Raw genomic sequence first — 25,887 nt, 5'->3', positions numbered from 1 at the left:
AAAAAAGAAAAAAAAAGTTCAAGAGGAGAAGGGGAAAAGAAAAAAAAAGGGTGGGGGGAGGGGGGAAGGCCAAAAAGGACAAAAAAGGTCCAAAAAGGAAGGGGGGGGGAAACAAAAACAAAAAAAGAAAAAGAAAAGAAAAAAAAAACCATCATCACATGCAGCATGTCGTTTGATTACGGTTGTTTTAACCTCTACATCTTCAAATAATGTTTACCATCTCAGATATTTCCTCTAATGTAACTAAAGGTCTCATTTTCCTTGAATTAAACAACAACAAAATTAAACAACAAACTTGAATTAGACACTTACGATTTAACAGGAGCAGCTTGGCTAACTGTCCATTTCCAGACCCTGTTTTGAATACTCAATCCAATCCAGTGAGAAACATGTTGATTACGTAGCAGGTCTTCTAAGAACAGCTGAAAGAAAAAATCTAGACATCATTTACAGTGACTGATGGAGAGATTCTCACCCAAAGGACGTTCAGAATCGGAGCCTCCCCAGAAGCATCAGTGAAGGAATATGTAAAAGCAGCAGCAATGCAGCCCATGTGGTACAACCACAAAGAGTGGGGCAGATCAGCTTCCTGAAACAATGGAACATCCAGGGGGAACTAAGGAGGCATTTGGGTGAACTAGCAGGGCTGTGGAAGCCATAATGAAAGCTACTCTATGGGCATTCCGTGGGGAGAGATGAACAGGGAGCCGCTTCTTTCCACCGTTCGTCAAATCCTTGTCTCATCTCCTCCTAAGCCTGTAAGTCTTCCCTCATCTCTCGCTCTGTCAAGCTGTGGATTTAAGACTGCCACCCCCACCCTACCCCACCCAAGCCCCATCGGAGCCTCTCCTGCACCCCTGGCCTGAATGCATGAGGACAGCTTTCCAATCAGATGTCTTGCTATCCAGAGATTATCCAGAGATGGTCAATGCAGGAGAGGGGTCAGCGGTGGACACAGCCAGTTTTAGGCTGGTGTCCTTTTCTGCCAGATCAAGGACAGGCAAATGGAGGGGAAAGACCGAAAGCCAAAGGGTACAACAACCAAACTCAGTCAATGACAAAGTCAATCCATCAGAAGAGGAAGAAGGGAGGGCGCTTACCTCCTCGTCATCACCTAGAATATCGGCTATGTAAGCTTTACTTTCATTGCAATATTTTACTGTGTCATGAAAATTCAATGCCTTCCTACTAAGTAAATAAAGGAAGCCTTTATGTGCCTGCCAGTCGTGATTCAGTTTGTAATGAAGTTCAGCTTGGAAACATGAAAAGGGAAAAGAGAAAGAAAAATTAGAAGAGCACATAGGCAAATACTTTCATCCATACGTTTCTTTTTTTTAAAAAAAACATCCATTTTAAGAAAAAAAGCATATAGGGCTATAGTCATGTTTTCAAAGTGAGGGAGATGGGCATGAGGCACAGGAAAAAAAAACAAAGTAAAAAAAGGGGGGAAAGGCTTTTCTGGGAAGAAAATTACGAGTCCTGTATGAAAAACATTTATCCTCCACTAAATATATTAAAATCTCATAGAATAGCTGTACCTTAAAATTGAACATTGGTGGTCTATGAGTTTGGTCACTGTCTTGCAAATGTTTTTATTACCTAAATAGGTCACACGAGGGAATGCAGAACCATCCAGCCCGCAAAAACAGGGACTTTTACCCAAACAATTTATTAGCACCAATTTGGATACGTGTTGGTAACCAGGGGTGAGGGTGGGTGGGAACAAGGGACTATACTAAATAAGAGGGAAGCGGGGGAACCCTTGCAGGGTAGAGCTGAGGATTATGCCCAATTCTTAGCGGACAAAATTGCTCGGTTTCGGTCGGACTTGGACTCCATCCCTGCAGTTCCAGCCGAGGCACAAGAGGATCAAGTAGACCATCTCTGGGTTGAGTTTCAGGATGTTGCCCCCGGGGATGTGGACAAGGCCATGAGGGCTGTAAGTGCCTCCACCTGTGTACTGGACCCGTGTCCCTCATGGCTGGTTACTAACAGCAGTGGGGTGACACGAGGCTGGATCCAGGCGGTTGTTACCGCCTCTCTTCGGGAGGGGAACTTCCCCGCCGCACTGAAAGCGGCGGTGGTGAGACCCCTCCTAAAGAAGCCATCTCTGGATCCAGCTGTTCTTAATAACTATCGCCCAGTCTCCAACCTTCCCTTCCTTGGGAAGGTTGTTGAGAAGGTGGTGGCCTTCCAGCTCCAGCGGTCCTTGGAGGAAGCAAACTATCTCGACCCCTTCCAGTCAGGCTTCAGACCCGGTTACAGCACAGAAACCGCTTTGGTCGCATTGACCGATGATCTTTGGAGAGCCAGAGATGGAGGACATCCCTCCATCCTGGTTCTCCTTGACCTCTCAGCGGTGTTCGATACCATCGACCATGGTATCCTTCTGCGACGACTGCGGGAGGTGGGAGTGGGAGGCACCGTGTTGCGGTGGTTCTCCTCCTACCTCTCGGACAGGTTGCAGTCGGTGTTAGTGGGGGGGCAGAGATCGTCCCCTAGGCCCCTAACATATGGGGTGCCTCAGGGTTCGGTCTTATCCCCCCTACTATTCAACATCTACATGAAACCACTGGGAGAGATCATCCGAAGGCACGGGATAAGATACCATCAATATGCGGACGATACCCAGTTGTATCTGTCCACCCCGTGCCAACTCAATGAAGCGGCAGACGTGATGAACCGAGGCCTTGAGGCCGTTATGGACTGGATGAGGGCTAACAAGCTTGTACTCAACCCAGAAAAGACCGAGTGGCTGTTGTGCTTCCCTCCCAAAGATTCGACCAATATTCCATCACTTAGGCTGGGGGGTCAAATTTTACACCCCTCAGAGAGGGTTCGCAACTTGGGAGTCCTCCTGGATCCACAGCTATCTTTCGACCACCACCTGACGGCTGTGACCAGGGGGGCATTCGCCCAGGTTTGCCTGGTGCGCCAGTTGCGACCCTACCTGAATCGGGAGGCTCTCACAACAGTCACTCGGGCCCTTGTGACCTCTAGGCTGGAATACTGCAATGTGCTCTACATGGGGCTGCCCTTGAAGAGCATCTGGCGACTTCAGCTAGTCCAGAACGCGGCCGCGCGAGTGATTGTGGGTGCACCTCGGTTCACCCACATAACACCTATCCTCCGCGAGCTGCGCTGGCTACCTGTCGATCTCCGGATGCGCTTCAAGATGCTACTAGTCACCCATAAAGCCCTGCATGGTAGTGGATCTGCGTACTTGAGAGACCGCCTTCTGCCAATTACCTCCCTGCGACCAATTAGATCTCATAGATTGGGCCTCCTCCGAATTCCATCGGCCAGCCAGTGCCGGCTGGCATCTACAAGGAGGAGGGCCTTCTCAGTAGTAGCCCCGACCCTTTGGAACGAGCTCCCCGTGGAGATTCGTACCCTCACCACCGTCCAGGCCTTCCGCACAGCCCTTAAGAACTGGCTAGCCCGTCAGGCCTGGGGACAAAGATAGCCGCCCCTCCCGAATGATGAATGAATGTTGCTTATTATTTTTTACTATATGTGTCTACGTCATTGTTTGTATTCCCCTTCCTGATTTTTATGTGAGCCGCCCTGAGTCCCCTCAGGGAAAAGGGTGGCCTATAAATGTTAATAAACATCTAATAAACATCTAATATGGCTTGTGTTGAATATGATAATGAGGAGGGAAACCTTGGGAACCTGTCTGGCTGGAAATCTGCTGGTTTATAGAGATTGGTTCTTGCTGCAGGCAGAAATATTCAAGGGTTTTCAGTGGCTGAGCTCTCAGACAGCTCCCTTTAAAAGAGGGCTGTGCCAGGAGGGCAGAGCTTGACATCACGATGACACAACATCAATCTTGGGGCTCCAGGATTGCTGTAGATATCTCTGTTGCTGGATGATCCTTTTGGATTTAAACCGTTCTGAAGGAATGGTGATAGAGAAGAGCATCCTGAGATCCTGCTGATCTCAGGGACATTGCAAAGTCCCTGATCGATTTTGCTCTTTTTGCCGGCTACAAGAGAAGCAGTCAAAATGGCTGTAGAAGGTTGGGACAGTCCTCTGAAACGGACGCAGAACAGGAGAGACAGTATATCGAAAAGGTGAGAAAAATCCTTATTATTAGAGAAGAGAAAACCCAAAAGACTTAGTTAAAATAAAATTGAAGACAGAAGGAAGTAAGTGGCGAATTAACCCTGGTTTAAAATTATTGTGTTATCTTTTTCACTTTAACTTTGTTTGTTTTCTATGAATTGACTTTTTACAAATGCCTCTTACTTTTAAACTGAACTGGTCTTTTTTTTGTTCTTCCTCTATACTTCTTCCAATTTTTGTATTTATGGATTAAAAGTTTTGTAACCTTTAAACATTTTTTTTCTTTTGTTCTGGAGTTCGGAGCTTAGAAAGAGAGGCAAAAACAGAGGTAAGGAATGTAACACTGCCATCTAGAGGGTAGAGGCTTGGCAACATCTGATAATACAAAGCTATTGGCTTTGTTTACTGAAAGGGTCAGTGGCTATACAGGTGTTTTTTTGAAGGAAAGAGAAAGCTTTGACCTGAAAAACTTTACTGAATTTGTTTGAAACCTAGCAAAAGCCTTGGATGTTTTAGTGGCAGGGTCTATAACCTGGAAAAATGGCCCAATATGAAGAAGAAAGGGGATTAACATTGCAAAGAATTATGCTTGAAATTCAAAAAATCTTAATAATCACAGAGAGAATTGAAAAGAGACTTGAAATTATAGATCAAAATAAAGAAAGTACAGAGGGAAGAGTTGAGAATACTTATAAAACAATGATGAATTTTGAGGACAGAGTTCAAAAAACCACAGAGACATATGAAAGTGATAAGAAAATTGTTGACACTGACAGCAAATCGAGAGTGGAGGGAAATGATAAGTGTGAAATACGGAAAGGAGAGATCTGTGAACTGGAACTGTATCTCAGATGTCAAAATATAGATGAAGAAAGGGAAGAAAATTTGGTAGAAACAATGAGTAATTTCGGCAGAAGCACCAGTGATAACAAAAGTTAAGCTGATGAAAGGAACAGATAGAGGGTTTCGAATCTTTATAAGATATGCAATGAATAACAAGTTGTCAAGAAAAGTCCATATAAGACTTACCAAGAAAACACTTAGAATACAGATTCTACAAATGGCAAGAGATATTGGACTGCACTATTTCTGGAAGGATACAGGATGATGAAATGAAATGTGACAATAAAATTTAGTTAAATGTATTTAAATTTTGAGTACTATGTATAAGACAAAGTAATAATTGCTATAGCCAAATAAATGATTAATAATGATAGTAAAGCATTTATATATACTAGATTGATAATATGAAATTTTATACAAACTGTAAGTGAGGATGATGGAGATGATGTTGAAAAACCTTTCTATAAAAGATAAATAATTCTATATAGAATAGAATATAAAGATGTAATATCATTGGATGATTTAAGGATGATGTAATGAAATACCATAATATAAATTTACTTAAAATTTAATATGTTTCATATAAAAATGATATAATAGCTATGCTTAATGGATGTTTAACAACGTGGCACGACAAAACCGCGCTACGCAAAATAGCGGAGATTAAATCGCGTCACTAAAGTCGCGACGTCATCACCGCGCGTCATCACCGCGGGGACAACAGCGCAGCAACAGAAGGGCGTTCTACATGCTTCGTTCTTTGCCTCCAAAGGTAGCCCTCCTCCTCCAGCTGACAGCGGCAGCGGGCACGGGGCAAAGCGGGCTGCCCAGCAGCAGCAGCCTGTGGGAAGGGTCCAGCACAGCCACGGGGGGCAGCAGGAAGCCCGCGGGGGGCCCGAGCAGGGCCGCTGACGCTGGCGGCGGCGGAGGACGCAGCAGCGGCGGCGGCTGAGGCTCTCCCGGGCCGGCAAAGCGGGCTTGCCCGGCGGAGGCAGGCCGCCCTCTTCTTCCTCAACAACATCTCCTTGGATGGGCGGCTGCTGCCACCGGGCAAGCCCGCTTCGCCGGCCCCGGGAGAGCCTCAGCCGCCGCCCGCCCTGCCTCTTCCTCCGGGGGAGGCGCCGGCGGTGGAGGCCGCCCGTCCAAGGAGATGTTGTTGAGGAAGAAGAGGGCGGCCTGCCTCCGCCGGGCAAGCCCGCTTCGCCGGCCCGGGAGAGCCTCAGCCGCCGCCGCTGCCGCGTCCTCCTCCGCTTCCTGCTGCCCCCCGTGGCTGAGCTGGACCCTTCCCACGGGCTGCTGCTGTTGGGCAGCCCGCTTTGCCCTGTGCCCGCTGCCGCTGTCAGCTGGAGGAGGAGGGCTACCTTTGGAGGCAAAGAACAAAGCATGTAGAACGCCCTTCTGTCACCGCGCTGTTGTCGCAGCGGTAGGGTCGTTTTTTCTTAGCGCTTCGGACGCCGCGGATTTGCCTCCGCACTTATGTCGGCGCGGATAAGGGCATCGCGGTTTTGTGGTGGAACCGTTTAACAATTATAACAATTTGTATACATGTACATTAGATTGATGATACTAATAATTGAAAAAAACATGGAATTGAAAATTATTAGAGAATGTTATCAATGCTAAAATAATAGAATGATTTAGAATAGGATATAAAAAATTCTTTATTATTGGATATATTGAAGATGATATAATGAATCCTTATAATATAAATGGATACATATTTAGAATACCTTGTTTAAAATGGAGAAACAATAGTGATAATCAAACAAATGAAGTATAATAATAATAATATATACAAAGTTATTTGATTGGCAATATATAAATTTTGATAAAGCTCAAGTGATGACTATGGAAAGGACACAGAAAGACCTTGTAACCAGTTGACACACTGTATGCAGTTGAAGAGGTTTTTATGTTATAAGTTGTGTGTTGTGTTTGTTTGAAAATAAAAAAATATTTTTAAAAAAGACCTGTTTATATGTAGCTATCCAATAAAGAGCTGTTGCAATAGCCTGTCTCTTCACTCGTCCCGCACACAACGCCTTGGGTCCGAAAATCCCAGATCCAGCTTTGCTTCTGCTGTAACTACTTGGCTTTAGTAAAGTGAACTTTTGGCTAATCATGAGCTTGAGAGTCTTTCTTTTCTTTTTCGATTTTTTAAAATTTTAATTGAACAAAAACACACACACACACACAAAGAATAATTCTTCATTACATCTTGTAGAAAGCGTGTCGATTGGTTACAGATAACTTTCGTGCATTTCTTCCACAGACATTACTTATAGTTCATATTAGATTATACACTTTAAGTCAAAAATCTTATTATCAATGTACCACAATTCCCATTTGACTACAATTATTTGAACATTCCGTTACCTCAAATCATTCATACTTAAAGACACAACCACATAATGGCATTCAACAGCTATTTCAAAAAATCCTCCAATAACATTACACCTTTATAGCATCTTTTAAGTAAAAGTCAATTAATAAAGTTTCTAAGCCTCCCCCCCCCTTTTTTTTTCCAACTCACTAACATTTATATCTAAGTTACTTTAGCCAATACCATAGCATGTATATATTGTTAAACAATGTCCATTAACATTTCCTTGTTGTTATTATAATTGGCTAAAAATCATTTACTATTTATGCCCCATTTCCTCTCATCAGGGCCCCCACCCCCCAAAAAACCTTACACCTTTATAACAAGATCTAAATGAAGATTTGTTAATAAAATTTATAGGTCTTTTTCCCAAGTCACAATTTACAATTTATATCAAAATTTCTTTTACTAGATTGTTAAAATACATGTATATATCATTACGCTGTATCCATTATCATTTCATTATTATTATTTAGGGTTAATTAATTGTTAGTGAGTAAACATTTAATAACAATCTAAAACAATCTAGGAGTTACAAGGTTCCTACTTATTAATCACCAATAATAAAAACCCTATTTTTTTATTAACAACATTCATTATCAACCTGTATCTTTCCAGTAACAAAACAGTCTTATCTCTCTTGCCAATTGTGGAATCAGTCTTCTTTTTGTCTCCATTATAAGGTTTTTATAGACTTCTCTCCACACTTTGTTGCTTGAAGGATCTCTCAGATAATCTTCTTGCCCACCAGTTGCTACTAAAGTTAATTTGTCTTTATTTGTCAATCTTGCTTCTGAAAAAAATTCTCTTCTTATGTCTATAGATTGCTTTTAGTGTGATTTAATAACAAGTAGTAGGAAGAATTGTTTAAATAAAAAGGAAGGTTTTAATCCAGAAGTCAAAAAATAAAGCAACAAGAAGCAGAAGAAAAAAAAATCAATCCGTTCACTTTAAGGGGAGAAATGGATAATGTGACGACCATTCCAATCCACAAAAATAGTTACAATGACAAAGGGAAAAAAAAACTTTCCACAGTGATCCCATTAGGATTATTTTCTCCACCTATTTCTTTTGTTTAAGGATCAGTTTGGCTTTAAGGAAACATTTCTTTGGGCAGTCTCGCAAAATAGAAAAAATACCTCACCAGATGGACTAACTTTCTCTTTTCACTTCCTTCCTTCCGGAGCGTCCCGACTTCATCAGTCTAGGGGCTGCCTGTTCACCGCAGGCTTGAAGCACTTCCCTTGGGTTTAACAGGGATTTTGCGATATCCCTGAGACCAGCAAGGTTTTTTCTTCCTGATCACTGTCCCTACGGGACAGTTTAGGTCTCAATAGACACTCCCCCCCCCCCAGCGGCAAAAGTGTCAACGGCGGTCTCAGAGTATCGAGACCACACGTTGTAATGTCGCGATGAGAGTCTTTCTTTTCTAATTGATCAAGTTGGGATAGCTGACAATCTGCCCAAGACAATACTTTAAAAAAAAGCAGGGTGCACCGCTCTAATCCCCAGGACTGATGGATGGTGCCTAGAAAATTGCAAAAAAACAAAACAAAACAAAACAAAAAAACCACCAAACCCTGACATGGAGACAGCTATCCCTCTGGATTCTTATTCATCTCAATCTGTGAGAAACTTACCAATCTCTGCTTCAATTTCTTTGATCTTTTCAGCCCATGGAAGCAACTTTCTTGACTCCTTCTCAGCCGCCAGGATCAATTCAGTATCTGAAACACATGTAGCAAGAGCATCTTTTCAGATCTGAAGCTGCCTCCTAGTCTATCCAGAGCCCATTTCCTTCTATTTCATGCATGAAACAGTCTTCTTTTTTTTTGAAACGTTGTATTGTTTTAATTAAACAAAAACACAAAAAAGAATCATCTTTCGTTACATCTTGTAGAAAGCGTGTCGATTGATTACAAATACATTTCGTGCATTTCTTCCACAATCCTTACATATACTTCATTCAAATTGAATTGTACATTTTAAATATAAAAAAATATGTATTTTACTATCACTGTACCACAATTCTCATTTAATTACAATTATTTAAACATGTTTTTATCTAAAATCATTTATATTTAAAGAGACAGCCACCTACTGGCATTCATTCACAATTTCAATAAACCTCCAATAACATTGATCTTTATGACATATTCTGAAACAAAGTCAGTCATTCCCTCCCCTCCCCCCTCCCCAACTCACAGTTTAAGCCTTATATCCAATTTGCTTTTACTAGTACAACACACAAATATATATCACTAAACATTATCCATTAACATTTCCTTGTTATAATTGTAGTTAACTAAGAATTATTTACTATTTATATCACCTCTCCTCTCATCAGGCCCAAAAGAAATTACACCTTTGTAGCAAGCTCTAAACAAAAATTTATTAATAAAATTTATAGGTCTTTTCCCTAAGTCCCAAATTACAATTTATATCCAAGTTATTTTTACTAATTAAAGTTATCATTTAATTATTATTATCGTAGTTAATTATATGTTAACAAATGTTAACAAATGAACATTTAATAAGAATCTAAAACAATCTACAAAATGCTAACATTTCTGCTTATTAATCACCAAAAATATCCATTAACATTTCCTTGTTGTTATTGTGGTTAACAAAGAAATTACTTAGTATTTATATCACATCTCCTCTCTTCAGACCCAAAGTAATTATACCTTTATAACAAGATCTAAACAAAAATGTATTAATAAAATATATAGGTCTTTTCACCAAGTCCCAATTTACAATTTATAACCAGGTTACTTATACTAATTAAGATTATCATTTCATTATTGTTGTAGTTAATTATATGTTAACAAATAAACATTCAATGATAATCTAAAACAATCTACAAAATACTGAAATCCCTACTTATTAATCACCAAAAATTAGCTAACTTTTTATCATCAACTTTCATTATCAACCTGAATCTTTCTAGTTGCAAAACAGTCTTATCTCTCTTGTCTGTTGTTGTGTCAATTCTCTTTTTAGGTTTTTTATAAAGTTTTTATAAACTTTTCTCTGCACTTTATTGCTTAAAAGATCTCTCAAATAGACTCGTTGCCCTTGAATTGTTATTAACATTAGCTTGCCTTTGGTTGTCAAACTTATTTCTGAATAGGTTTCTCTTCTTAGCTCCATCATTATCACCCTTTTTTTCCTCCTGTGTCTTGAAATCTGGGATAAAGCTCCAAATTGTCAAATTCACTTTTCCATCTTCCCTTCTTTCCGCTTTCACCCATATTTACTCCATTAATAAGTTCATCTATTGTCTTGTCTTTAGCTTCTATATTTTCATTCTCTTCTTTAATTTTTGGGGCTCCAACCCCATCATCTTTTGCTGTGATAAACAATAGTCTATCCAACTTCTTCTCAAATCTCCCAAATCCTTCTAAAATATTTTGAATTCCAGCCAGGATATTTTGAAATTTTAAGGTTTCCTGATCTGGATATTGATCCATCCCCCCCCCCCCCCAAAAAAAAATGAAGTAGGAAAAAAAAAGGAGTATGATAGCCACTGCCACTCTAGCCTTCCAAGCTTCTTTTGTATGTGTGTGTGTGTGTGTGCGTGTTTGTGTGTGTGTATGTATATAAAGTTAACTTAAGCACAGGTTCTTTTGTACACTTCAAAGGAGAAGGGGTCTATCTTTTTCTTTCCTTTTCCTTCTCTTGCCAAAATATTTTCCAAGAGCACCTGCACTTGACTCTTTATCAAATTTTCTAAGCAAGTTGCAAACCCTTCAGTTACAAACTCAGTAAAATCAAATAGGAATGAACAAAGGATACATTGCTTCAAAGAAAAAACTTCAGACTCTGGCTTCCGAATGGCAGATTCCACTTTTTCATACTTTTCTCAATTTTATGGAAAACAAAAATCTTTAATTTTCTTTGGTGGGATTTAATAACAAATAGAGGGGAGAATTTGTTAAAATAAAAAAAAAGAGTTTTAATTTAAGCCAAAAAATAAGGTGGTAAAAAATAGAGGGGGAAAAAAAACAATACATTCATTTCAAGCGGAAAAACAGGAAACGTTACAATCACTTCAATCCACAAAGTATCATTACAAGAAAAACCAAAAACTTTCCAAGGCAGTCCAATAAGAATTAAATTCATCGCGTTATTCTTTTACTTAAAGGACTAGTTTATCTTTTTTTAAAAAGTTTCTTTGGGCACTCTTTCTCAGAGTAAAAAAAAAAATAATCACCCGATGCACTCACTTTCACTTCCTTCTTTCCGGAGCCATCTCCAACTTCGTCAGCCTGCAGGCTGCCTGTTTGCCGCCAGCTTGAAGCGCTTCCCTTGGGTCAATCAGGGACTTTGCGGTGTCCCTGAGACCAGCAAGGCTTTGTCTTTCTGGTCACCATCTCTCCGGGATGGTTTAGATCCTGCTGGACCATCCAGTGGCAAAAGTGTCAACGGCAGTCTTGGACTGTCAAAGACCGCACGTTGTGTTGTCGCGACGTTGGCAAGAGCATTTCTTCAGATTGGAAGCTGCCTCCTGGTCTATCCAGAGCCCACTTCCTTCCATGCATGAAACAGTCTTCTGAAGCGGTCTGTCAGTCTCTGCAGCTAGGAAGTATTTTTCTCCCCTCTTCCCAGGAAGGATCCCATTACGAGGTCCCTGGAGGCAAATCTTACACAACCATAGAGAATCATGGCAAGATTGGCCTTTCAGAATCATGACCTAAATCTTGTGACTTGCTGACTGGCATCGGGTTGGTGGATGGTTGGAGGTTAGCAACGAATGAATGGATCTCCTCCCCTGTTCACCCTTGGCTTGGGCTTCATCCAGTTGGCTCCCTCATGCTTTGATTAGATTTTGTTTCCTGGCCGTCAGTAGATTGCCAATCAATTTATTTACTGTCAGGACAGAGCTGGGCTTTCGAATAGCTCCTGATTCTTCTGCAGAACCAGTTTGGAGGTCACTTGGAGAAGAATTCAAGGCCAGCAGCAGATGGATGGGAATGCTCCTTCCATTCCGATGTAACCCACCAATCTAGCTAGAGGAAGGAAAATGGGCTTGGTGGCCTTGGGGACAGGAATGCATTTGAACGTTTAGAGTGGAACTCTTTACTTACCATTAAGATCACCATATGCAGCATCCTGTGAAATCATAAATCTTCTAATTTGTGCGACTGAATACCGAAGTGGATCCCGTTTTGCTTTTTCAACCATACCTGAAGGAGAGGTTTAATTACCATATAATAATAAGTTGAATTGAGACACCACGCTGGAAAGAAGGAGATCATGTAATCTTCTCCCACCTTGGTCACGAAACCGTCTGCGTGACCTTGGACCAGTCACTTTGGCTCAGCCCTAGGAAGGAGGCAATGGCAAAACCCTTCTATAAACCTTTCCTCTTTGAAGTTCCAGCCTGCGTTCTTTTTTTTTTCTTTTTTTTTTTTCCCGGTTCAAAAGTTTTATTTCTTTTAAAACAAACATTTCATCATTCCTCAATCAGTAAGACATTGAAGTACAATTTTTTGTGTGTCAAAATAGTTCTAGTTTGCCACCAAATTCTTGTCTAGCCTAATGTATACCCCTCCCTCCCTCCACCCTCCCCCCACCCCCCCTCCTCCTCCCCCCCGACTTCCCAGAACCCGTACATGGTATGGATTTTTAACAAACACAGTCTAAAATCTATTGAGAAAAAAGAGATAAAGAAATTAATGACATCTCTACATTGATCTTAGCTTCTTCTTGCTGAGCTAACTTTAAACAATTTAAATCATTTCTGATCTTGAGCATAGGCTAACTGGAATTTCTTGGTCCCGTATTTATTTTGTATATAGTCAATCCATTTTTTCAGAAAAAATGACTTCCTGGGAGATGGTGGCAGCTTAAAATTAGCTGCCCCCGAATTCCTGGTCACGTATCTGTTTAGATGATCATCCATCTGACGTCTTAACAGGTTTCTTATCCTTCAGGCAAGAAGGGAAGAAGATATAGTTTTGCTGGCAAATGCCCTTCGATTTTTGCAGCTTCTGTGTCTGCATTGAGAGGGGGGCCAGCCCAAAGCAGAACAGTGTCCGTGCTGGGAACTTCAAACTGCCTTGTGCAGTACAAAGTAAGATCTCTCCCACTCAGTTCACTGCTTTGATTTATTTGATTTTAATACGAGCTGAATCCGTTTACGAGAACATTAATTGTTTACCAAGATCCTAGCTTCTTCTTTTTTTTTTACAAGATCTTCCTCTGAAAATCTATTTACTTAGAGGCTTTTAAAACGGCGCCGAGCCAGCTGGATTCTCCGGTAACAATGATTATCTTCGTAATCTCCTTGTTAAATGCTACAGAACTCTAAAACTTCAAAGGAGTGTCTTATCACCCTGTTTCACAATCGGCCAGCAGAAACTTTTCAATTAGTTTCATTTTTACAAGACTTCCTTTCTCTCATTAATCTTGCTTATCTGGAATTTAAATGGTGATGAATCTGCTGAACTGTCTTGTTACAATGCTTATTTTCTGAAATCCTTAGTAAAGTTTTGCCAAAGTTTTGTCAAATTTCAAAGTAAAGGGAGAAATTCAGCATCTTTACTTATAGCTGCACAGTCAGGCAGCAGAGTTTTATTAATTGCTGGAAGATAAAATTTGGAATGGCCTCAAAACCAAATTTTAATCCGAAACCGTCGCCCTCTATTCCCAGGGGCACATCCCCAGTGCCTGGCACAAGATTGCAGCCTCCGCTCCCTACGCCCCCTGCTGGAGATTTGTTAACGAAATAATTCTTCTTGAGTGAATTAAGTGTGGCTCTCAACGCACAGACAATTAAAATGGAAGATAAACTTAAAGATCTTAAAGAGGAGATAAAACAGGAGATAAAACAGGAGGGAAAAGAAGAAATAAAAGGGGAAATAAAAGGACTTAAACAGGAGTTGTATGAGAAAATCGATGCCAGGGTTGTTAAAATTAAAGATGAAATGCTGGGACTTGTAACTGTATTGACAGAACATGTTTCCAGAATTGAAGATAGTCTAGAGCAGTGTTTTTCAACCACTGTGCCGCGGCACACTAGTGTGCCGTGACATAGTGTAAGGTGTGCCGTGGGAAAAACACCTTATATATAGTCAATATAGGCACAGAGTTAAATTTTTTTAACATTTTCTAATGGTGGTGTGCCTCGTGATTTTTTTCATGAAAAGAAGTGTGCCTTTGCACAAAAAAGGTTGAAAAACACTGGTCTAGAGGATCTTAATGAGGCTAATACCAACTTGACATTGAAAACAGAGGTGGTGGAAAAAAAGTGGAAAATGCTGAAAAAGAAATTATTATGATACAGTATAGACAAATGGAGCTGGCATTAAGAGTAAGGGGGCTGCGTGAAGAGAAACAGGAGAACCTGAAACAGATCCTATCAGAAGCCTTTGACCGCTTGGTGGGAAGACCAGGGACTAAGCTCGACTGGCAGATCGACAAAGTTTATTGTGTTAACTCCTGGATAGCAAAGCAGAAACAGCTTCCTCGAGACATTGTTATATACTTCACTACAAGAGAGCTTAGAAACATGGTACTACAAGAGTCTTATAACACTAAGCTCCAAATTGGCGGTCAAGACCTGATTGTTTTGAAAGAGATACCACATCAAATGTTAAGAGCCAGGAGAAACTACGCTTTTTTAGTCGAAGAACTCAGAAACCGTCAGATACAGTATAGATGGGACGCACCATTTGGCATTATACTTACATTTGATAGGCAAAGATATCGCCTCAACTCTGTATGGAAAGCCCGAGATTTTTACCATAATATCCTGCATCATCTGGACCTAGAGAAAGACCACAAGAAGGACAGGACAGACAGCAAACTACACAACTATCAGATAAGATGGAGCATCTCTCTCTTCTAGAAGCGCAAGGTGTTATGGAACAAAGACCTAGCCATATGATTACTAGATGAATGGAGAAACAAGCTAAAAGGCAACAACATCAACAATCACCGGCCATCGATCAAGGAGCTACAATAACAAGTCTGGAAGCAGTGGGAGGAGCTAGGCCTAAGGTTAAACAGGCCATGCAGGAAGCTCTAAAAATGCTTCAGCCAACCAAAGATGACAACTAGGATCTTAACATGGAATGTCAATGGATTGAATTCCCCACAGAAGAGAAAGAAAATACTTAACTATCTCAAACAGTTTAAGAATGACATAATTTGTTTGCAAGAAACTCATATCAAATCAACTGATCCAAAATATCTGATTAACTCAAAACTTGGTCAACATTTTGTAGCTTCTGCTATGGAAAAGAAGAATGGTATAGTTGTATACTTAAGAAAAGACATGAAAGCTGAATTAATTGAAGCAGATCCCTTCGGAAGATATATCACTTTAGACCTAATCCTAGAAGGGAAAAAGAAATTACTTTTGGGAATTTATGCTCCTAATCAACAGCAAGATGGATTCTATAGAAATCTTCATGCCAAATTAGTACAGTGGGACTATAGGTCCTGTATACTATTGGGTGATTGGAATGGTGTAATAGACACTAAGAGAGATAAGAAGACTTCTCGCCCAAATACTAAGATGCGAGCAAAGCTACCCAAACCTTTTTTTGACATGATGGACGACTTTGAATTGAGAGATATTTGGCGAGAAAGAAATGCAGAGGAATATGATTTCACTTTCTTCTCTGATAGACATCAATCCCTTTCAAGGATTGATTTTATACTAATCACTAATGATTTGCTTTCTAGGGTCAAGAAGACAAAGATTGTGGCTGGGGTCCTTTCGGACCATAACCCAGTTTGGATGGAGTTGGGAAGGGTAGTGCAGGCAAGAGGGTCTTGGAGATTGAATGAAAACTTATTTAGATATGAAAAGTATATTAATGATTGTAAAAAATTGTTATCTGAATATTTCGTTTTGAATATGAATAAGGGTACATCTATGGAATTCGTATGGGATGCAAGCAAAACATATATGAGAGGAGTGCTGATGAATATAAATAAAACACATATATAAACAAGGGCTAAAATGAACAGAATTGGAAGAGGAAATTAAGAGAAAAGAGTTGGAGTTAACAATGAATCCAGGCGATACAAAGATTAAGGAAGCAATCACCATATTAAAATCTCAATTTGACATGTTGATCTCTGACCAGGTAGCCACTAATTTATTATATGCAAAACACAATACCTTTTGTAACGCAAACAAACCTGGCAGATGGTTAGCTTATCAGATTAGGAAAAAAAGGAAAACTCGAAATATATCTAAACTGATTTACAGAGTGAAGGAGGTGTTTCAACAGGAAGAGATTCAAAAGGTATTTCGGGAATTTTTTACAGAATTGTATAAAGGGGATAAAATTAATGGTCTAGATATAGACAAATATTTAGATAAAGAGAAAATACCTTCAGTTAAAGAAGAGACAGGCAAAAATTGAATCAACCAATAACCTCGGGGGAAATTTTGCAGGTAATTAAGCAATTAAAGTTAGGGAAAGCACCAGGTACAGACGGTTTGACAGCGGTTTACTATAAAAATTTACAGTTAGAAATGGTAGAACCTCTTAGAGAATTATTTAATAAGATTCAAACAGAAGGTAAAGTGCCTCCATCTTGGAAGACAGAGTTTATATCTTTGATACCCAAAGAAGATCAAGATACTACCCAACCAAAAAATTATAGACCTATCTCATTACTTAATGTAGATTATAAATTTTTTACTAAAATACTAGCAAATAGGTTAATGCTGGTTATTCAACAATTGATACACACTGACCAAACAGGTTTTATACAGGGCAGATAGATGAAAAGTAATGTCAGATTAATTATTAATGCATTAGAATATTTGGGAAAGAACAACCAGATCCCTGCTGCGTTTATATTGTTGGATGTTGAGAAGGCCTTTGATCGAGTTAATTGGCAATTTCTGTTGAAGATATTGCAAAAAATGCAGATAGGAGATAATTTTTTACAGTCAATTAAAGCAATATACCAACACCAAACAGCACAAATTATAGTCAATGGAAGTTTAACAGACTCTTTTCAAATTGGAAAAGGTACAAGACAGGGCTGTCCTTTGTCCCCGCTATTGTTTATTATAACTTTGGAAGTATTGTTGAATAAAATACGGGGCTTGGATGGTCTAAAAGGGATCAAGATTAGGCAGCAAGAATACAGAGTGCGCGCTTTTGCGGATGATTTGGTTATAATATTGGAACAACCGCAGGAATCTAGTATGGTTTTAATGAATACCATTAATCAATATGGTCAAGTATCTGGTTTTAAAATAAATTTAGGAAAAACCAAAATATTAGCTATAAATATGAATACTAAACAAAAGGAAGAACTAGGAGGGATGCTAGGATGTGAGGTGGTCAAAAAAATCAAATATCTTGGAGTCAATATTTTAACCTCAAACGGGAAATTATATAAGCATAATTATGAACCACTTTGGCATAGTATACAGATAGAGATGAAAAAATGGGATAAATTGCACTTATCTTTGGATAGCGGCAGTGAAAATGAACATTTTACCAAAATTTTTATTTCTCTTCCAAATGTTACCTATACTTAAAAAAGATGCGAACCTTTTAGAATGGCAGAAGGGTATCAACAAATTTGTATGGGCAGGAAAGAAGCCGAGGGTAAAGATGAAAATAATGCAAGATGTACGTGAGAGAGAAGGCTTGAAATTACCTAACCTAAAATTATATTACGATGCAGTGGCATTATCTGTAATTAGTGATTGGACTCATTTAACTAATGATAGAATACTGAATATCGAGGGACACGATCTGGTATATGGTTGGCATGCTTACCTGTTATTCAACAAAAAATTGGATAAGAAGTTTAAAAGTCATATTTTAAGAAATGCTTTACTGCGGGTCTGGAAAAAATACCAATATAAATTAAATGACAAAATACCCATGTGGGCAATTCCTAGACATGCAATTGAAAATATGAACATAGCACAAAAACAGGATAGAACTACCTATAGACAGCTTCTCATTTTGGAAAGGGGGGTACTACAACTAAAATCTTTAGAGGTATTAAAAGAGGAGAAGGTAGTTCAAACATGGTTCCAGTATGGGCAATTACAGGCCAGGTGGAAAATAGATCAAAAAATTGGTTTTATCCAAGCTGAAGATAATTTGTTTAAACAAATAAGAGATCAAAGCTCAATGCATATAAAGAGGATATATAATGTATTAATACAGATGGATTTGGAAACAGAATTAGTTAAAGATTGTATGATAAAGTGGGCTCAAAATATTGAAGAACCAATAATGTTGGATACATGGGAAAGAATATGGGTAACAAATGTGAAATTCACACAAGCTCAAAACCTGAGAGAAAATTTTTATAAGATGTTCTATAGATGGCATTTAGATCCTAAAAAGCTGGCTTCTGTGTATCCGAATGTACAGCCTAAATGTTGAAGGTGTGGTTCCCTCGATGCTACATATTATCATATATGGTGGACCTGCCAAAAGGTTAAGGCATTCTGGATAAAAATATGGTGGATTATGCAAAATATCTTTAAAAGAAGGATAAAGTTCACTCCTCAGTTATTTTTACTAGGTATATGTACTGATTTTACAGTGGTAGAGACTAACTTGATTCTGCACCTAATAACGGCAGCAAGACTGTTAATGGCGCAATACTGGAAGAAGGAAGACTTGCCTACAACTCAAGAATGGACATTGAAAGTTACAAACTTAGCCGAGATGGCTAAAATATCGGCATATTTTAAAGATCACTCAAATGAGAGATATAAACGAGACAGCCTGCGTTCTTTTACAGTACCAGAAGCCTGACAGAATGGAGAAGTGACCGATTGTTTTTTCCTTGGAAGGGCCGAGGAAGATTGAGGAATCGATTTATTATCTGGAAACCACTTCTATTTGGACTTTGCTAGGAAGATAGGCCACTGTGGGGATTGAATTTATTTTGTTTAATTAGACAACTATTGGTAAGAGATGGCATTAAGAAACAAGCATGGATATTTGATCCAGGACAAATTGCTCTTAACTTTTGGGATGATTTGGGATAGATAAGAGGCCATGGTAAATTTTCCACAAGTTAATTAAAATAATAGTTTGTTAACACAAGTTTTGAAACTTTATCCTTGTTATTATTATTATGGTTAATCTTCAATTTGATTCACAGTCTGGGGCTGGTAAAAAAAGTTAACCATTGAAGTCCTAACCATAGACCTAAAGTAACATCTGAGGATATAAGCTCCTCAGAGTGGGGTGTTTTTTTTTAAAGTTAGGATATTCAGGTCTAATAAGTTCAAAAGTCCATGTATCTCGGCAGCCCTTTGGGTTTTGCTCCAAGGGCTCCCATTACTATTGGTACAGCATTGATTTCTTCCACCATAGCTGCAAATCACGATATTTTATTACTTTTTATAAATGTTTCTCTTCAATTTGTGCATCACCTGGTTTTGCAATTTTGGTGGGAGAGATTTGGGAGCGGGAAGATGTCCCTTCATTACCTGATCCTGTAAAATGATCGACATTTCTTGGGCTGTGAAGGAACGGGGGAGAAATGACCCTTCAGACTTGAAAGACTTGAGGTCAGCCTTGTGAGGTACTTTACTTACAGCGGTTCATTTAGTGACCTTTCAAACTTACAACTAAAAGAGATCTGGGACCATTTTTCAGATTGGCAACCGTTGCAGTAGCCCCGTGGTCACATGACCAAAATTCAGGGGCTTGGCAACTGATATTTATGACGATCACAGTGTCCGGGGGTCAAGTCATCCCCGTCTGTGACCTTCTGACAAGCAGAGTCAAAGGGGAAGCCAGATCCAATTAACAACCCATTGTTAACAGCTGCAGGGTGTCAGGCCTGGAAGCCCTCTTCTGCAGTGGGCCTTCTGTCCTGCCACAGTTAAGGCTGTGGGAAACTGGGAGGGGGGATTGTATGGAGTATGGGAGATATATTGTCAAAATAACATTCCTTTCTCAGAGAGTCAAGGACGTCTTGCCCTGCACCTGGAGTGGTGTAAGGCATCTCCGGTTGGGATGGTGCCTGATTGAACCATGTGAGGGGCAGGTGGGTGCTAGGCAGCAGGGACGTGCAGGCAGGGGACGCAGGGCCTCACCACTGTCATCAGGAAAAGAAAAGAAAATGTAAAAGGAAAAAGGCGGAGGTAGTTGCTGCCAGAGTCACAGTGGATGACTCTGCTTAGTGCTTAACTGTGTAAAAAAGCCTCTAAAAACGTGCCCTCTACAGGGGGCGCCAGGAGAACGAGGTGCCTCATTTAGTCTGACTATGATCACTCGAGCAGAGCTAAACAAGGGTTAAAAGCCAAAAAATTCCTTATGTAGATGAGGCACGTCGTCCTCCTGCCTCCTGTAAAGGGCGTTTTTTAGAGGCTTTTTAGAGGCTCTGGGAGCAGCTAGCTCAGTCTGACCTCAGAGTTCTTGCCTTTTTCCTTTTACTTTTTTTTTCCTTTTCATGATGGCAGGTAGGAGCAGAGTTGAAATCCTCTCTGAAACAGCTGGAAAAGGTGCGTGTGTGGGGAGGGGGGAGGAATTCAAAAAGTTTGATTGCATGCAGAGCCACATTGCCTTTTCAAACACACACACACACACACACACACACAGAGAGAGACATACACACAGCTGGATAAAAGTATATAAGCCCAGCTTCACCGATTACAAGTTTGAAAAGGCAACGTGGCTCCACCTGCAATCAAAGGCTCGGATCGGAAGGCAGCAGGGGAATGAGGGAGGGGGTATGGCAGAGGAGCTGCTTTCAAGCCATTGGAAAATATATCCAATCCAACTTCTGTGTTTGTGTTTGTTTGAGAGTGAGTGAGAGAGAGAGGGATCCAACTTCTCTGTGTGCGTGTGTCTGTTTGAGAGAGGGGGGAGGGAGGGAGAGAGGGGGAAGGGAGGGAGAGAGGGAGGGAGGAAGGAGTGGGAGGGAGAAGAAAAAGAATGAAGGAAAACTTATTTCGCAAAGGAGAAAAAATGCTGTCGCTTTAAATTGGAACTGAACATGCCTGGCTGTGGAATTCTGGGAGTTGAAGTCCACAAGTCTAAAAAAAATTGAAACCCCTGTGTCAGTGCCTCACCAGCCATAAACCTCACCGCATGTCACTGCTAGGCAGGGACTTGGAATTTCATTTGGGTGGGAAAAACCTGGAAGCTTTCAGATTTGGGTTTTCCCAGATGCACCAACATGATATCTTCAATAAAATGGATCCTTGAGGAATGCCTAGCCTCAGAGCCTTCTTTGCTTGTGGGGTGATACTTGGAACCCCGACCCAGGGATTCGCTTAACAACTGTGGCAAGAAAGGTTGTAAAGGGGGACAAAACTCACCAAACGACTGCCTTGATTAGCAAAAGACATTTTGGGATCAATTGTGGTCATAACTTGAGGCTACCTGCATTTCTACTTTACTGCAAGGCTACATTAACAGCATCTGAAAGTCCACCTCTCCCCGCTCGCCTTTACAGCCCAAGAAACTTGGGAGGGTCTCTTCTGCGATGTTTCCCACGCTCCTATGGCAGCTAGAGGCTAACTTGGGTCTTTGCCAACCATTGTCTGGCTTTGGATTCTCCCTCTGTCTCCCAAGCTCATTCCCACATACCATTACAGACCCTCAGAGTTGGTTCATTATTTGGATAAAATTAAAAACTTACATAAACTGATATACCAAAGGGTGTACAAAAACAGACAGAAGAGCATGAGTACGCCAAGTGTTGCACAATTGTATCCTGAGAGGAATTCTTCAAATTTGGTTGGCTTGCCTGTTTTTTGGAAAGGAAGCCTTGATTAGAAACGATCTGAAGAGGTAACAATAAGAATCACACTATCTTCATGATGCATTTCACATGCTGTGGGAGCTTAATGTGCAACTGCTCCAGAGCTGGGCCCTCAACAAGCAAACCTGTTCATGAAGAAGCCTTCATGAAATGCTCACCTTTCGAGGAGATGTTAAACCTGCCCCACACACCTTAAATTATACACACAACACCCATGCCAGGCTTCACTGAGTAAGTAGGGGGGAGACTTTGGACACACCACTGAAGGGTCAAGGCATCCAGCCCAAGAAACGACCGATAGATTTGGGCCTTGGACCCAACTGCTCATTGACTCTCTTGGGATGGAATCACCTCACGTTCCCTTCCCTCCCCCCCATCCCATCCCCTCCTCTCCCCATCCCTTCCCTTCTCCCAGGGAGTTTCCATGGCCGAGGATGGGCTTCAACCTGGATATCCTTAATCCTAGCCCATGCCATCACCACTCGCCCACAGTCTGTGCTGTCATGTGACCAACAGCCCAAAGCGGCCACCGTAACATAGCACAAGTACTGGGACCAACTTTGCTCACCCTCAGCAGACCAATGGCTGGCCTTGGGCAACAAAAGTTCTTAGGCGTTCCAGACACCCACCGTAGAAAGACAGTTAACCCTAGCCAAATTGGCTTTGGTTTTGTCAATCAGATAGATTTGTCAATGACCAGCTATAGACAGTATTGATGTGTAAAGGCAAAAAAGTTTTATGTTGTATTGTGCTAAAAAGAGTTGGAAGTCAATGCCTCCCCCCATTTTTTTTTCTCCTTGTATTCTAGCCCCACAAACACACTCCTTTTCCTTCCCTTCATTTCCTATTTCTGTTTTTTCTTTGTATTTTACATAAATAAATAAAAGAATTTTTTAAAAAATAAGGATCAGCTCCAGGGTAATGCATGACCCAAGAATCCTACCCAGTGGTGGGTTCCGGATCCCATTCCAACCGATACAGTTGGAACAGGCCCAGCAGAATCCACATGGATACACAGACGTGTCTTAGCGCCTCCGTGAGCCTCCGCGACACTCCAGCTGTGCTGTACGCACCGTGCGCAGAAGCGCGGAAGCCTTAAAAGGCAGGTAAGGAGCTTGGGTGGGCAGGTGGGCCCTCCGAGCACTGTACTGGAACGGTATCCGGTGCTCCGGGCAGGCTCCGGTATGCCCGTACCGGGGCATACCGCCTGCAACCCACCACTGATCCTATCCTCAAAAGCAGAATGTCTGCCTAAAGGTTCATCAAGCAGGCAGCCTTAACAACAAGGAAGCTTTGTTTACTGGCTGAGAAGTTGCAGGAATTGCATTCCAAGCAAGGAGCAGGAGGAAGAGGAGGAGGAGGAGGAGGACTGTGGGATCCGTGGAGGTTCCTGAACATGATTGTTTTCTTGCAGATGTTTCATTCCCAACTAAGTAACATCATCAGTGCTGATGGGAGTATTTGTGGCTCAGAGTTAAACTGAGGGTCCTTGATACTCTCTGAGCTCAATAGATTGCTTGCAGGGAAACTTACATTATCCAACTAGGTAACAGCATCTGTGCGAGAAGGGAGGGGGCTTTGAGGAGAGGAGGAGGAGAAGGATTGTGGGGTCGTGGGAGAACTATGAATTTGGTTGTTTTCTTTCAGATGTTTCGTGACTCAACTAGGGAACATCATCAATGCTAGTAGGGAATGGGGTTTGTGGAGAGGAGGAGGAAAGCACTATTAGTTGCCTTCTGCAGATCAGTAATTGAGCTTAAACATCCTGGGATAAACCCAGGCCCACCATCCAACAAAGTGAACAGTTTTTTTTAAAAAAATGAAAAGAACAATTACAAAGTAATAATGAATTAATTAAAAAGAACACAAAAACAAACAAGATGCAGCCCTCGCCTCCCCACCTACAGCGTGGATTTTTGGGTGCATACTGTACTTACGTGGTGGTTTTTTCGCTGGAGGTGGACCTAGAGAAAGACAGAAAACCAACTGACTTACAATATGTCAAATGGGATCGGCCCCAGCCGAATGCATCACCCAAGAATCCTATCCCCAAAAGCCCAATCTCCCCCTAAAGATTCAAGCAGGAGGCCTTAATGAGGAAGCCTGTTTTTACCGGGTGAGAAGCTGCGAGAATTCCATTCCAGTCGAGGAGGAGAAAGAGGAGGGTGGGATCCTTGGTGCTCTCTGAGTCTGGTTGTGTTCTTGTAGACATTCCATCACCCAACTAGGTAACAGTATCAGTGCACTATTTGGGTAATGAAACATCTGCAAGAAAACAGCCATGCTCAGAGAACACCGAGGACCACAGAGTGTGGAGTGAGAATATCTTCAATATACTGGTGATATTCTTCTTCTGGACCCCAGGAATATCAAGTGACAGTGTCAAAGTCCTGATCCAGTGCCAGGAAAGTGTGTGGGCCTAGATGGGGGTGAACAGATTCAGGCTTAATCCTGGCATGATTAGGTTTATTTGGACTATGGCCATGTTGCGAGAACATTCCAATTTTGGTCTTAAGACGACTTGCACCTATTTATTGATTTAAATTTATATGCCACCCATCTCGCTAGCCAAAGCAACTTGCTACCCATCGTGCCCAGTCTGGGGGTTCTCTTGGGATGACATCTCCTGCTTGAACTCTCTCTGGAATCAACCTGGCTTGGTCCCATCCGATGACGATAATAATGACATATTTTGAAGAGAAGATGGCAGAAAAGATAGTTTACCTTTTGCTGGTGGTGGTTTGGGAGCCATTTTACTTCATAGGTGCATGTAACATCTGATCCCAATGTGCACAGCTGGAGAATGGAGCAAGTTATGAGAATCGATGTAAGTGGAAAGGCAAACATTTTGGTCAGCAAAATGGAGACAGCTTCAGAATTAGCTAATATCTCCTTTCCTGGATTTAGGTCCTCCTAGTGGGCAATCACTGACCTATGAGCCAGCAATGTGCAGCCAAAAAAGCCAATGCAATCCCACCTTGCAATAACAGAGGGATAGAATCAAGATTGTATGAAGTGGTAGTACGGCTTTATAAGGCCCTGGTAAGACCACACTTGGAATATGGCGTCCAGTTTTTGCTTGCCACAATATAAAAAAGAAGTTGAGACTTTAGAAAGAGTGCAGGAAAGGGCAACAAAGACGATTGGAGGCTAAAACATATGAAGAACAGTTGCATGAATTGGGCATATCTAGTCTAATCATGTCATCCCGAAGAACTCGGGATGACACGATGGCAATCTTCCAATATTTGAGGGGCTGCCACAAAAAAGAGGGAGTCAAACTATTCTCCAAAGCACCTGAAGGCAGAACAAGAAGCAACGGATGGAAAGGCAATTATCTTCGGAAGAGTTATCGCTTAGGAAAGAAGGCCGCCAAAGAACAGTGGCTGGACACCCCCAAAGCTGACTCCAGCCACAGCAGAACAACTGGAAGAAGCAGCGCAAGGTCGGGAGAGGTGGGGAGACCACCTGGCCCATAGAATCTCCAAGCGTCCAACATGACTGAATGGATAACATCATCCTCAATATTCATTGGGCTTTCCCAGTCATAGGTTGGCAAAGATGTTCTAATCTCTTGCATTGGGCTTCTTTCTTGGATGTTTGAGCGTGTGTGAATCCTTTCTCTATCGAATCTCTCCCGTTGCTGTCCCTTCTTCCCTCTCCAGGTTCTGCCTTCTTTCTGCCGTTACCACCCGACCCAATTTTCTCCCCGATTCCCTCTCCCTATTAGTTGAGGGTAGTGGGCATAGGAACAGGATACCCACCCAAACCCTGGACTCTTGGTCTACTACCAGAACTAAACGGTGAGTACGAGCTTCACCGGACTTACTCTTTGTGTGTTCAGCTGGATTTTCCTTCTG

At 41.2% G+C, this 25,887-nt stretch overlaps 2 protein-coding genes across 2 annotated transcripts in view; both read right to left on the bottom strand.

Moving 5' to 3' along the window:
* Positions 1-25,887, bottom strand: part of LOC148043715 (macrophage mannose receptor 1-like) — a 187,615-nt gene that overhangs the window by 42,057 nt on the left and 119,671 nt on the right. The gene's annotated exons all lie outside the window — the stretch shown is intronic.
* On the bottom strand, positions 309-25,887 carry LOC148043720 (C-type lectin domain family 4 member M-like). The gene is made up of 6 exons (XM_087723813.1): positions 25,857-25,887; positions 24,752-24,823; positions 23,965-23,991; positions 8,935-9,021; positions 1,101-1,252; positions 309-422 (listed from the first exon to the last, which is right to left on the bottom strand). The coding sequence occupies exons 2-6, from the start codon at positions 24,777-24,779 to the stop codon at positions 309-311; spliced, it is 408 nt and encodes a 135-aa protein (XP_087579939.1). The 5' UTR covers positions 24,780-24,823; positions 25,857-25,887.

Source organism: Thamnophis sirtalis, unplaced genomic scaffold (genome assembly GCF_051295495.1).
Source record: "Thamnophis sirtalis isolate CommonGarterSnake01/CBP01778 unplaced genomic scaffold, rThaSir2_p1.2 scaffold_10, whole genome shotgun sequence".
Taxonomy (NCBI): Eukaryota; Metazoa; Chordata; class Lepidosauria; order Squamata; family Natricidae; genus Thamnophis; species Thamnophis sirtalis.
The sequence above is the reverse complement of the archived record's forward strand: the minus strand, read 5'-3'. Positions and strand labels throughout refer to the sequence as shown.

Excerpts from the sequence above, each read along its gene's own strand:
- LOC148043720 (XM_087723813.1), bottom strand. The coding sequence starts at position 24,779 with ATGGCTCCCAAACCACCACCAGCAAAAG. Across the intron at positions 23,992-24,751 it reads CAAACCACCACCAGCAAAAG|GTCCACCTCCAGCGAAAAAA; the intron begins GTAAACTATCTT and ends GTCTTTCTCTAG. Across the intron at positions 1,253-8,934 it reads AGAAATTGAAGCAGAGATTG|CTGAACTTCATTACAAACTG; the intron begins GTAAGTTTCTCA and ends CATGTTTCCAAG.